This window comes from Macrobrachium rosenbergii, chromosome 44 (genome assembly GCF_040412425.1).
Source record: "Macrobrachium rosenbergii isolate ZJJX-2024 chromosome 44, ASM4041242v1, whole genome shotgun sequence".
NCBI classification, from domain to species: Eukaryota; Metazoa; Arthropoda; class Malacostraca; order Decapoda; family Palaemonidae; genus Macrobrachium; species Macrobrachium rosenbergii.
Genome location: NC_089784.1, coordinates 14,980,306 through 14,994,447, shown reverse-complemented (window position 1 = coordinate 14,994,447; position 14,142 = coordinate 14,980,306). Strand labels below are relative to the sequence as shown.

Sequence of the window (14,142 nt, the reverse complement as noted above, 5' to 3'; positions counted from 1 at the left end):
AGTGTAGTATTTGTACCTGAGGATTTTCCAGTTCCAGTGACTGACAACAATGCTGATTCTTCAGTGGTGGCAACACAAAAAATATCTTTGGCAGAGAATTCCACCAGTTCTTTTAGATCCTGAAAATCTGATGCTCTGCAATGTATAGACTCAGGGCTTGTGAGCCTATCTGAACCTTCCTGCAAATGGTACTGGGTCTGTAGAGAAAGAGCATATCAAACTTCTGAAGAGTTCTTGGTTGTTTTTTTGTGTCCAAGTATTCGTGTCATCATAGGAAGAACAGACAGTTGCAGTCATTACCAACAGATTGACTGTCATCACTTAATTACAACCAAAGAGGCACCCACTTAGAGTCACTGTGAAGGTTGGTCATAGGAATCTTCATGTTGGCAGAGGCATGTAGTGTAAGTCTCATGTCCAGTTTTGTGGGTTTCAAGTTTTTCCTTGGGAGGGGTTAATGAACATCAGTATTTTCCGGGTCTTGGACAGTTGTGTGGGACTTCACTCGTCAGTCAACATGGTGGACAGCCTGGAAGATTGAGGGGAATTTGCAGTAGGGGAACAGTCTGGATATTTGCACTTTTCTCCCCTTTCGCCCTAATTGATTAGGCAGATCTTAGTGCTTTTATGAACATCATCAGACAGCAGAATAATATACATTTCCCCATTCTGCCCTCACAGGATTGGTTCACCAGTCTTACTGATATCGTCATTGACAAGCCTAGTGTTCTATTCTAAAAGAAAACGCTAAAAGAAAATTCTGATGCATCAACACTTTCATAATTTCCATAATAAGTGTTCCAACATCATCACCTGTGGAGGATGGAGCGCGCAGACACACACTCACACACACACACACACACACACACACACACACACACACACACACACACACACACACACACACACACTACTTCTATTTCAGTAATTGCTAACTTTCGTCTTTCTCTGTGGGAAGACATAAATATCATTGTCTGCTGTCGAAGACACATGACTTGATTAGGCATTCTGGTCCGTCTGTTCCAAGGGCTTCTGTGAATACTGAAAGAACTGGTCATCTATCAAACTCTCCTTAGGCCCGGTTTTTGTTTCCAGAACACAATGATTTAGTGTTCTGAAGGTTTATGAGGTTTGGCTTTGTTAACTAACCTCATTGCATTAGATGTTACTGGCATGTGCTTCCCAAACTCACTTCTTGCCAGTGGTTTATCCATTACGTTCTTTGATGAAATTCACAGGATGTATCTTCAGTCCTCCAGTAATCCTGTGATTGTATGGCTATGCCTTTGAGGTTATGACTCCTCTGCCTTCTCAGTGTCTATGCATGTCATACATGAACTATGACATGACAAAGCTGTTTTTAATTGCTAACTTTCATCTCTCTCTCTGCACTATCTCTCTGCACTATTTAATGATCCATCAAGGTTTGGATTCGAATGCTGTTGTAGAGACACATGACTTGATTAGGCATTTTGGTCTGTCTGTTCCAAGGCCTTCTATGAATACTGAAAGAACTGGTCATCTATTAAACTCTCCTTAGGCTCAGTTTTTGTCTCCAGAACATAGTGATTTAGTGTTCTGGAGATTTATGAGGTTTGGACTTTGTTAACTAACCTCATTGCACTAGATGTTACTGGTATGTGCTCCTCAAGCTTACTTCTTACAAGATACTTGCCAGTGGTTTGTATGCCAAACTTAGTGCCAGATACTTGCCAGTGGTTTGTATGCCCATTAAGTTCATTGATGGAATTCACGGGATTGACATTCAAATTTGTCTTCAGTCTTCCAGTAATCCTGTGATTATATGGCTATGCCTGTGAGGTTATGATTCCTCTGTCTTCTCAATGCCTATGCATGTAATATATGAATTATGACATGACAAGAGCTGTTTTTGTACATTATTAATGTTATAGTGGTTGTCATCCATTCTTTACACTGGCTTTTGTCCCCCCCCTCTCTCTCTCTCTCTCTCTCTCTCTCTCTCTCTCTCTCTCTCTCTCTCTCACACACACACACACACACACACACACACACACACACACACACACACACACACACAGAGAGAGAGAGAGAGAGAGAGAGAGAGAGAGAGAGAGAGAGAGGGTATGCAGGATGATGTATACATAGTAGAGGCCTCTCAATCTTGACTACTATAAGTAAGTGTGACTATATTTTTTCTTCTACAGAATGGAGGTAATATGTGATTAATGAGTATGTAAATAGTGAGAAAGGTTTTTCATAATAAGAAAAAATTTTTGTCGACATATGTTGTTTAATTGTATATGTGTGCAAGTGTATACTGTAGTGAATAACTTGTTCTCATGAAGAGGTACTAGGGCTAATAACCAGGAGAGCAGGAAATACTCCATTTTGCTTCAGAGGCATTTCATACTGTGATTGCAACATTGGTAGTTGTGTACATAATGGTCAGTTGACTCTGTGGACCACACTTGGTTTTGTTGGGGGCGAGAAAAAGAAAAATCACCTGAACAGTTTAACAGGAAGATCCTTGATGGTAACTCTCTCTCTCTCTCTCTCTCTCTCTCTCTCTCTCTCTCTCTCTCTCTCTCTCTCTCTCTCTCTCTCTCTCTCTCTCTCTCTCTCTCTCTCAACAACTGGAGAAACTGCTCAAAAGGAGTGGTGTATGAGCTCGTGAAATTATAATGTAATGGAAATTTTTCTCCTCCTTTTGAAAGTACATCAGCATAATTGAGCCTACTGTATTTTTTATTTTTTCTTGAATTTTTTTGTTGATCATGATGTCAGTTGATCACTGCAATTTATTTCAAAGAATAATTTATGCTACATGTTTTCTTATCTCATTAAGTTTGCCTTCGTTGTTTGCATAATAGATTTGTCAAATAGGTAATCACCTCTCTTTCTCTCTCTCACTCTCTCTCTCTCTCTCTCTCTCTATATATATATATATATATATATATATATATATATATATATATATATATATATATATATATATATATATTATAGAATATATTTTTTAACTGTAAAATTTGGTAGCATGAAGATGTTTATTTGTTATATATGTCATGTATGTTTTTTTTAAGAATTTAGAAACTAGTTTAAATTGGCTCCTATTTGAGCTTCATTTTTTATTTTCTTTTATAATTTTTGTACCATGTATGTGCTGATATTTTGTTGTAAGTATTGCTGATTCGTTGTATTGTGCTGTATATAAAATCCTTTTTTGTTGTATAAAATGTAGTAGGATATGCACATTAGACCCTATTTTTGGGTCACCATTTTATTGTGTTTGGTATGGAAACTTCATTTGGGTAGAATTGTTATGAGTGACGTTCAATTTGTATTTGAAATTAACATTTTTTATTAGGTTTTTTTTTCTTGAATTTATTATTTGCGTATGTAGTGGCAGAGTGTTTTTAGTAAAACTCAGAATTAATGTGTGGTCCAAGATTTTATCTTGAGGTGGATTTGCTGTGCAAAAACTATTGGCTACAAAAAGTAGCTGTTTATTTCCCTCTTTCATGGACTTGGTTTTATAACCTTTGAAGTTCTTTAACTGCATACAGTATATATGAAATACAGTGTACAGTATTACGCATCATCACAATTGGCATGGTATGTGCTTCATATATCTAGAGAATCCTTTCCAGTTTTGCCTTTGCATGTGACTACACTATTTATATTACCTACAAAGCTGCCTGTATTCTTATATGAATTTTCTTCTTTTTATTCCCCATTTTTATTTGACCCCTTAAATGAGAGGAGATTAAAACTTAAACTCTTAATGCGTTCATACCCTCCCGTTTGCCAAACTTTAACTTGTAAAAGGCTAAATTAAAAAGTTAATCTAAATGTCTGCAAAAAGCTTGTATTAAATGAATTGTATGCACATGACTGCATGGTGAGAGCTCCTGGCCAATAAACAGTATTGCAAATTCTGTGCATGCATAAGAGCAACTTGCATGGTGAAATATAGTTACAGTATATACTTGTATATATTGTATTAAGTTTACATGCTTTACTGTATATAACGTGAAAATGAATGAAATTTGTCTTGAGCTCTTGATTAGTATTGAAATCTCATTTTCAAGATTTTTTAGATTAACATTAAGAATGTATAAGTTAGCCAACAGGCTTTCAAGAACTTGAGATATATGTTCAGTATTACTAACAAGAATTAATGCTGCTTTTCATATAACAATTACTAATCTTTTAAAAGTACACATAAGATTACTGTTGAAGATATCATCGCAAGCAATGGCCCTGGCTTTCTAAACTCAAATTTATATAGTGACTCCCATTTTCTGTCTGTGGTCCCAATAGTTCCGCAGTGGGCGAGTCATCATTTCCCAGGGCAGCTGTGCACGAGATCCCCCAGGCTCTACCTCGCCTCCTATCCCTCTCTCTCCAATGTCTGTGGAGAGTTCTAGTACTCCTCAACCCCCTTTGTCCCCCCCACCAAGTACATCTACCCCTGGACAGACCTCTCCTGTGGTTTCGTGTCTTACGCCAACATGTCCCGTGCAACCGCTGAGTGCAGAGAGCCAGAACTCAAATGCTGACACTTTAGAACAGTGCAGCATTGTGCCTAGTTCTACCACCATGAAAGTTGCAGGGGTTCAAACATCCCCGCCTGGCAGCAACAACAACAACAACAACAGCAACAACAGCAGCAGCAACATCCCTTCTAGCCTTAACCCTCTAAGACCATCTTCCCTGTCCCGCTTGACTAACCCTCGATCTGAGCCGCCTCCACTAACCACTCCCCCTTCATCCTCACCGGACCCTGATCAGCATATCAGAGTCCTCACCCCCTTAGAAATCATGCGAACTCTGCCTGTTCTGCACCAAGATGCCCTCCCCAGTCCCACTACCACCTCCGTCACCACTACCACCACCACCACGGTTAGTATAGAAATGTAGTGCCCACTTAACCACAACTATCACTAACATCATGGTTAGAGTAGAGTAGTTGTTCCCTATCATCACTGCTACTTCCTTCTTCATAGTTTGTATGGTGATCCTTTTTTCTATATCTACCTGTCCAATAACAGTGGTTTGTATGTTTATATTGGTATTTGTGTGTGTGTATTCATATTCAATATTTACTATATATATATATTCTGCAGATAATGTATGCAGTGATTAAGAATATTAGTTTAAATTATGACAGAGCTTCTGAAAATTAATTGTATATCTGTGTAATTGGCAAGCAAAACTGTGGAAAAACTTAATGGAGTTTTAAAGTTCTTTAAAGCCACTACAAGGAAGAGTCCTCGAACTAACCATAGAAGTGTAAATAAATGTTTTTGTTGGTTGCCATGATTACCCAGTGTTGCCCAACATAAACATGCCTTATGGTTTTACATTATAAATTACAATTTTAGGTATCCACAAGCTCATGTGAATTTTTCACATCCATGTATTGAACAGTATTTTCTTTTGAGGATACCTTATCCTGCCTGAAAATGTTTCCAAAATAAGAACAGAGAGCTCATTCAAGTGAAAAAATCATATCCTTTTCACACAACCATATTGGTTAGTAATTGATTAAGCGCAGGAAATTTCATGTTCATTTTTATTTTGCAAGCAAGACTGAGTATATGGTGGAAAGCATTCTTGATGAATCTTTGCAGGAATAGCATAGCTTTTTTTTCTTGTTTAGTGTAAAAAAGAATTTTTACACACCCAAAGTAGTATGAAACACAAGAGAGTTCCAAGTTTATATTCTCTTGGCTTTTTGTTTCATGTTTGTCATTTCCAGTTGCTTTTGGGATTAGATACAAAAAGTTATATTTACAAAGATCCACTGACATAGGTAACACTTGCATGGACATGCTTCAGTAGTTAATTTGTATTAACTTTGGGGAGAAAAATTCAATATACTAATCAGTATTATTATTATTATTATTATTATTATTATTATTATTATTATTATTATTATTATTATTATTATTATTATTATTATTACCTCTGGGCCACCTTTTTAGGACTAATTCAGGGCCTGCCCAAATTATGTGTCCTGAATGAGAGAGGAATATAATAGCAATATAAATTTAAAGAAGTTGAACTTCTGTGTGGTTTTGAGACAAAAGAGAAGATGGAAATTAGAAGGCTGAAAGATATGCAGTTGTATTAGAAGATGCTTTAAAGAATTAAACAAAAAAATTTTGTGCTAACTGCATTGCAAAATGTGAGCAGTATGCCACTCGGCCAGTCTTTTGAAACTGTACTGTTTGACATAAGATGGAAGCCCCTAATTTTTCTGTTTTTTCAGTGTTCCATATTAAAGATACACACATGTTATTTTTGTAGAACCTGTGGAAGGAGAAATTATTAAGATAGTAATACTCCCATGGATTGAGAGCCATCTTTGATGAGCAACTGGTTGAAAAAGTAATGACTAGGTGCTTTATGTTGGTTGCTAACATAAAAGAGTGAAATTATGTTAAACAACTAAAATTGCCTTTCATCGTATTCTGTGATATTTTGTATTGGTAATAACCAATACATAATTGGAATTGCTTCATTTTTCATGTCCACTTCTATAAATACTTATTTTTATACCAAGGTCAACAATGAGTATTTTTATACCAAGGTCAACATTTAGTATATATTACTGTACAAGCACATTTTTGTATTTAGTGTATTACTGTACATGCACATTTTTATACCAAAGTCAACATTTGAAGCATATAACTGTACATGCACATATGTAAGTCTCTTATATATAAATAAATGTAACAAAGAAGAAATACTAGGGAAGAAGAAGGAAAATGCGATGCAGTATATAAAATACTGTGGATAATATCTAGGAGTGTCTTCTTGTTGTCCATCAAGGTCAACAGTTGGAAGTATTAGTTATGCACTAAGGGTAATATCTTGAAGTCCCTTGTTGTATGGTTGGTGTGTACATTTTTGGCATGGATACCAGGTGGCTGATCAGGGACTGCTAAGTCCTAACTAGAAGGTGGTAACTCCTTTGAAGTGGCTGAATCACTTGTGACACTCTTCTGATTCTGTTATTTGTAGGGAAACCAGTTGCTCCTCCTTGTCAGAAATCATGACAGTATACATTAGTTGTTGAAGGCAGCAGGTTCATCTTTGTTTATTGGCAGTCCCAAAGAATAGCAAAGGCATAATAGGATGGATGAGCTCCCAATTTTTATGCAGAGCAAGCCAAAACCAACTGATTGTCAAATAACCTCCAGAGATGAATTTTGAGGAAGAATTCAGGATACCACTAGTGCCACTGTTCTAGTGAAAACTTGTGGAGCAGTAACTAGATTACCTGATCACAGGCCCCAAAACAGGAAGGTCCATTCTTCTTAAATGAACTGCAGAAACTTACGGCAGGATGGATGTGGACATTAAAATACACATCTTGAAGGTCTAGGGTTGCTGGGAAATCCACTCTTCATTCACCTTCCTGGTAGGCCTCCGTACTGATTCTGTCATGTCTAGCCTGAAGAGACTTAGTTGCATTATCATTTTGAGAGGGCATAGGTTGTTGATCCTTCTCCAACTACCTGTTGCCTTTGAGACCACAATGAGATGACTGTAATAGCTAGAAGAATCATTCTAAACCACTGGTACTTGTCTGGTGTTTGTGGCTATAGGAGTCAAAGACGACCTACTGAGATTGAAATAATAGGACTCTGCTCCAGAAAGGGGAGAATATAGCCTGAAGTATCTCTGATCACTCATGATTCTGCCTTTTTATCCTGCCAATATCTCTAGAATCCCAGGAGAAAAGTTACCATTAACTGTCAATTGATAGTGGGAGAATCACAACCATGCATTAGAGGATTAAGATGAGTTGAAAATAGTCTATGTGATGCTTCTTCCACAGTTAATGACTTGTTCTGAAGTCTAGCAGATTGGAACATAGTAGGTGTTTACGGAGTTAGCACTGACACCTCTTTTTGGAGACAAGGACAGTGGTAACTTTGGTACACAAACTGAATAAGTTTCAGAAGGCTGTACAAATATTGAAGGAATTTTTGCCATGAGGAGTAATGTAAATTAGAGTAATCAATCCCAGACCCTCCCAAAAATAGACTTATAAAAGCATTTTAGCTCTTAACACAAAGTTTACAAGCAAAGCATGCATAAATCTTAAAAAAAATAAGCAACAAACAGATTGAGTTAATGCAGATTTAGTCTCACATTTTACTTGTAGTTTTCAAAGTTGGTAGCATGTGTGGAAGGTGGTAAGGAAAATGAAAATGAGGAGAGATGTTATCATTTGGAAGGGAATTCCCCCTTGTCTGTCTCTTAGTGCTATCTTCCTGAGGCTCATTGGGTCTGTCTCACTAGCAAGCCGTCCTATGAAATTTACTTTTGCTTAGATTTTGAAAGGTTTCTAAAGTGAGACTTAGCATTGTCATTTGGCAGGTTTATTACATGGTTTGCTACAGCTTTGTCTGGGTGTTATTTCTGGGTAGCACCTTGTCAAAACTGACAGCCTCTCCAAACCTCACAACACTATGCATACCATTTCTCATGAATTTCTGAAGCCATCAATGGCTGGCTTTGAACACTCCATTACCTGTATCAGCCCTTGGTCATTGTTTCAGCACTTTATCTAGAGGTGTCTTTCAAGAGATCAGCAAAGTTTTTTTTTTTTTTTTTTTTTTTTTTTCTCACTGAACATCTATTTCTTGTTGATCCAATTCAATAACAAATTCTTAACTTCAGTTGTTTATAATCTTTGTTTTGTATTTGCTGTCTCTCCTTTAGCAACATCAGCTTTTTTGTTTTGGCTTCTTTGTTGGCCTGTTTGTTTTTTATTATCATAAACTGTTACTCATTTCCCAATGTTTCAGCTGCGATACCCATACATGTATTGTATCTCAGGTCACAGGTTCCAGCAGGTCATGTTTGATCGAGTGGCGAGCAGATAGTCAGCTCGAGCAATTTTTATTTTTGAACAAAGCAATCAGAAATGGAATTGATCTAGTTTGGGCAATTTGAGTGCTGAGGTGTCACTGCATCAACCTATTCCACGTTTTTTACCATCAGTTAACTTTGGATGGGTTTATGAGGGATTGCTGTCATGAGACAAGTGTTTAAGGAAATGCAAAATGGATCATGTAGTTTTTTTCTACAGTTGGTTATCCATGGAACTGAAGGAAAAAGAGGTTTTAGGCCAGTCATCTTCCATGGTTAACTAAACAATTTCATTTGCAGAACCCCTTTAGGATGGTGGTGGCTGAGTAGGTGCAATCAGCTGTCAGGAAAGGATGCTTTAGTATCCCTGATGCCCTAATGATAAATATATCCTCATTCTGGTCCTTCCATCATCAGGAAATTATGTTAGCCTTGCTTTTTGGGGAAGGGCTCTCCTGTTCTAAGTTCTATGTTGGGTCTGGCAACAGCATCATGAGTCATTTCGAATCCTTGTCACCAATGAAAGCATGTTCACTTTGGATTGGTGTAGACTGCTAAGAAACTTGATGGTTGACTGGTAGCAGTAGTAAAAGCACTAGTTCTGTGGTGACTACTGGTGCTCTTTGCTCAGATTTGCCTGCACCAGAGATTCTTTGTTAACGAAAAAATTTGTCCCTCATTTCATTTACAGGATCTTCATCAATGAAATTGTTCATTGAATTAATGGCATAGCTTTTTGCCCAGTTTGACAACTAGCTGTCTCTTTGTTCCAGTGAAATTGTACTCCCCTGACCAAACAGGCTAGCCCTGGAGCTGGCTATTCACCAGAATAAATGGTCCCATACAGCTGTTAACAGTTATAGCTCCCTTTAATGGTGATCCTAGAAGTGGCTGTAGACACCCTTTTTACTTTACTACTGCCCAACAGAAGCATTGTAAGATAGTCATTGTGCCTTTAATGTAAGGAGAACCTCAGTCAGACTTTTAAGTAGGGGCCTGCTATACCCTTTTCTCTTTTGGTTGGGGGGGAGGGGGACGGAGCGTGGTTTGAAACATGGTTTGGACACATACCTACCTTACCTTGTATCTCAAAAAGCCGACAATTGTGACCTTGTTGGCTGTCACAATTGTGGTTTTGCTCAAAACACTCTCTGCTTTGTTTTTAAGAAAGCATGGTTACCTGGATTTGTCTAGCAGAGTGCTGTCTTGTTATTAGATGTCAGATGCCATCTCACAAAATAGCAACCAGTCAGCGCATTAGCTTCTGTTATGACTTTGAAGGACGTGATACAAAATATTTCAAAGCACAGCTGGCAGTAGGAAATGTATGTGACTCATTTGCAATATTTTTATGTTGTGAAGCTGAGATATATGCTATTACATTTTCTCTTAATGGTTTAATATTAGTAAACACAAATACAGGAAATGCATAGTATAAATACAGTTCATACAAAATTTGAATTTTCATGGATGATTGCCATACCGAAATCTTTTCACTAACTTGTCAGTAAGTTTTTGTGGGTGCTTCTATTATTTATCAGAGCTTGAAGTGTAAAAGTAATAATAAGCACTACTGATAATTCAAAAATGTTTAAGGTTGATACATAGTACAGAAAAGACACTTACAAATTACTGTTTAAATTAATTTCAGTGTAAAGTGTTAGTCGACTTTATCTGGACAAGAAATATGTGGGAATGTTTTTACACATTTTTTGGCAAATAGCCCATGTGTGAGCATTGACATAATTCACGTTGAGCCTAAACATATATGAATATTTGGTTTTCATATATATATATACATATATGAATATTTGGTTATATATATATATATATATATATATATATATATATATATATATATATATATATATTATATATAGAGTGTTCCAAGTACCTGCTTGTTCGCAACTAATAATCACAGAATCCAGAATTTTCCTCACTTCAGCCAGATACCTGAACTCGCATAACAATAAAAATTATGACTGAGTACTCCAAAGGTAACAGTGATCCCTTAAAACCTCATTAATCATGTGAAAAATTAAACTAAGCTTATCAAAACAAGTTTGAGGTATCAACAATTAAACAAGAAATATACTAGAGCAAAAGGGCATCACTACATCAAACAGCTTTAACTGTTTCCCTTATAACCCAATTCACTGGTGGTCAATAAATGAAACACTTTTTTAAAACACTAAATACAAAAATTTACTTTGAAATTCAAAATTTATAATTAGAACTCACAATCGGGAAATTTACTATTTGAGTTAAATTATTAAGCAAAACTAAATCACAAAACTTTAATTTATCAAGAAATTAAATTAATCAAGCAAAGTTTAAACTTAAAAAGAATTACACAAGATTTGAAAAGAAAATCTTAGTAGGTGAAAATTAAATCAAGTATGAAATGTTAAATTACCAAGAAATATTTAAAATACTGAGTAAATAAACGTTAAATCACCAATACATAAAATGTGAAAAATCAAGAGATTGCAAATACAATAACACATAAAAATACACAAAAGATTTACCAATAATAATTTCACTAAGGTAAAATTTCCCTAATATACCTTATTATACCATGGTAATAATAAGTAAAATTCACTTTACCTTACACAAGCTTGTGAAAACTTTAGCAAAATCACTTGAAATGCAGCTGCTTGTGATTCGCAAAACACACTTTTTTGTTAGGCACCATTACCAAATGCACTTTTCCTACATTCAGATCTCAAAAGCTAAGATTAACACCAGTGACCACACTAACACTTTACGTTAATAATTACTCTCTTTTGAAGAGAGAGAGAAAGAGAGAACCAACAAGAACGGTCTCTGAAATCAGAATGAACAAACTAGGATTCCAGTAGGAAATGAAACAGTCAGATGATGTAATCATTAAGGGATTTTGGGAACGAGATACAAAAGAAAATTCTAGAAGAGGAAGATGATGTAACCTCCAGGGCAAAAACATTATGAACGCAATCGGGACAGCACATGATCAGAGCAATGGAATCTTAAACATGATGCAATTGCCACGTGTTTCAGTGCAACGCTCATTCACATATCTCAAAAAGTACATGTCTTTACCAGACAATAGTACGGAACACATGTAACATTGCGAAATCATTCGTCTTCTCATATAGGACAAAGCTTTTACAGAAACCTTAACATGACTCGATTGCTTTCCCCGACCTGTCAACACATGAATTAAAACAAGCACTCTCTTATCTTAACTGATGACAACTGAAGTGAAACAAGCCTTTGTAGAACTCACACACATGTTGCTCATGTACTATGTTACTACTAAAATGTATTATTAATTCTAAATTACAGTGTTAAGTTATCTAAATCACTAACTCTTTTGAGATCTGACATCACACAACATATCATATTTCCACAGTTAATATTATTACTGTACACACAACACATGATAAATAGGAGAATAAATATATCAAAACATGGAATGCTATACATATTACAAGGCAGTATCATGAAAATATATTATATATATATATATATATATATATATATATATATATATGATTAATATACAGGCAGTCCCCAGTTAACGGAGGGCTTGGTTAACAGCGATTAAGTTTTATGGCGCTTGTCTAGCGATGAAAATCGCTGATTTCCGTTTATCAGCGCCGATAAACGAAAAATCGGCATTTTTCGGTGCCGAAATCACCGATTTTCGGTTATCACCACACCCTCAGAAATGGAACCCCGCTTCGATAACTGGGGACTGCCTGTGTGTGTGTATATATATATATATATATATATATATATATATATATATATATATATATATATATATATATATATATATATATATATATAATGTATATATATATTATATATATATATATACACATACATATACATACATACAGGCAGTCCCTGGTTATCAGCGGGGATTCCGTTCCAACGGCGTGACAACAAGCAAAAATTGGCGAGTTTTGGTTGTTGGTTCCTCTGTTAGGTATGCTCTCTGATTCGGTTATAAGCAAAACAACAGTTTCGCGTTTGGTTGTTCTTTGCTGTATGCATTTGCGCAAGAGTATAACTTTACTAACAGTACTTTTATCATTCTCTTTTACTTTTTTAACTAGAAGATGGGATAAAGAGATGGAGGAAAAGAAGTTAGTGTATTGTAATTTGGTCTCTCTCGCTGCCTGATTGTATGCTTGCTGCCTGTGCCTGCACAAAATTTAAAAATATTTTATAAATATTGTTGTATTGGTATTAATTGCATACCCCATTGCAAAATCGAATTATCGTAAGGCAAATTATTTTAACCCTGAAGGGACGGCATAATTTATTAATGTGCAGCACCCCAGACTGGGGAAACTTTGAGGTTGGCAAAATAAAAAAAAAATCACATCAATGGAAAGACAATGACACGTACATTCACACTGTATAAATAAAAAATTCTTAAAAATATTTCCCTACCTTCTGCGAGAAGTTGAAAATGACTATTTACAACCCCTTGTGGGGCCTCATTTACAAGGCAATTGTAAATTTTACCAACTTATATATGTTTTTCTAATAAATAAGTTTTGGGATTTTGTAAAATTATTACTGCTCACACAATATCAAAACACATAAGAAATAAAAGCAGTAACAAATTTTTTGCATACTTGTTGTAAAATATTTACGTAAGTTTACAAGAAGGAAGATTCAGTAACTTTTTTTTTTTACTTTTACATGCTTTTTCTAATATTTCTTTGCAATTTTCTTTGTAAAATTACACTTACAACCGACATACTATCGTAAAAGACAAAAACAAAAAACAACAGCAACCCCTTTGTATATTTACAAGCAAATTTACAAAAAGACTCATGTGAGAGAGAGAGATGCAGTACCTTCCCCCTTGAAGTCATAAACATTACTGATACTGGCCGAACTCTCACGTCTGTATAAAAGTTGCCATTAGTGAATTTATAGCATATAGAAGTATTGGCACCTTTGTTTCGAATCATTATTACCATAACAGTGGTGCGTAATTCTGCTTCACACTGAAGCGCAATCTGTCCACTTCCCCAAACCTGTTTTACTTCACACACTGAAGCTCAATCCGCCCACTAAGGGTTAAATCAAGTACTACCTGGGTACCTGAGTATTTAAATAGTTTTATCACAAAAAGTCTGTTTAGTCATGAAAATTATGTGAAAATACAGTAATTAGTGAATATTTCTTAGTGAAAAATACCATGAATGGGCAAATTTTCCACAAATAATGTATATATGTTCCATAAAGAAATTCATGAATAGC

At 35.7% G+C, this 14,142-nt stretch overlaps 1 protein-coding gene across 14 annotated transcripts in view; it reads left to right on the top strand.

Moving 5' to 3' along the window:
• Positions 1-14,142, top strand: part of LOC136829355 (histone-lysine N-methyltransferase 2C-like) — a 189,130-nt gene that overhangs the window by 91,094 nt on the left and 83,894 nt on the right. For 9 of the 14 annotated variants that reach the window (XM_067087786.1, XM_067087788.1, XM_067087793.1 and 6 more), the window contains one exon: positions 4,306-4,887. The exons of the other annotated variants lie outside the window; for them this stretch is intronic. In XM_067087786.1, coding sequence (XP_066943887.1) covers positions 4,306-4,887 — 582 coding nt within the window. The remainder of the gene's footprint in view (positions 1-4,305; positions 4,888-14,142) is intronic. 14 annotated transcript variants of the gene reach the window in all.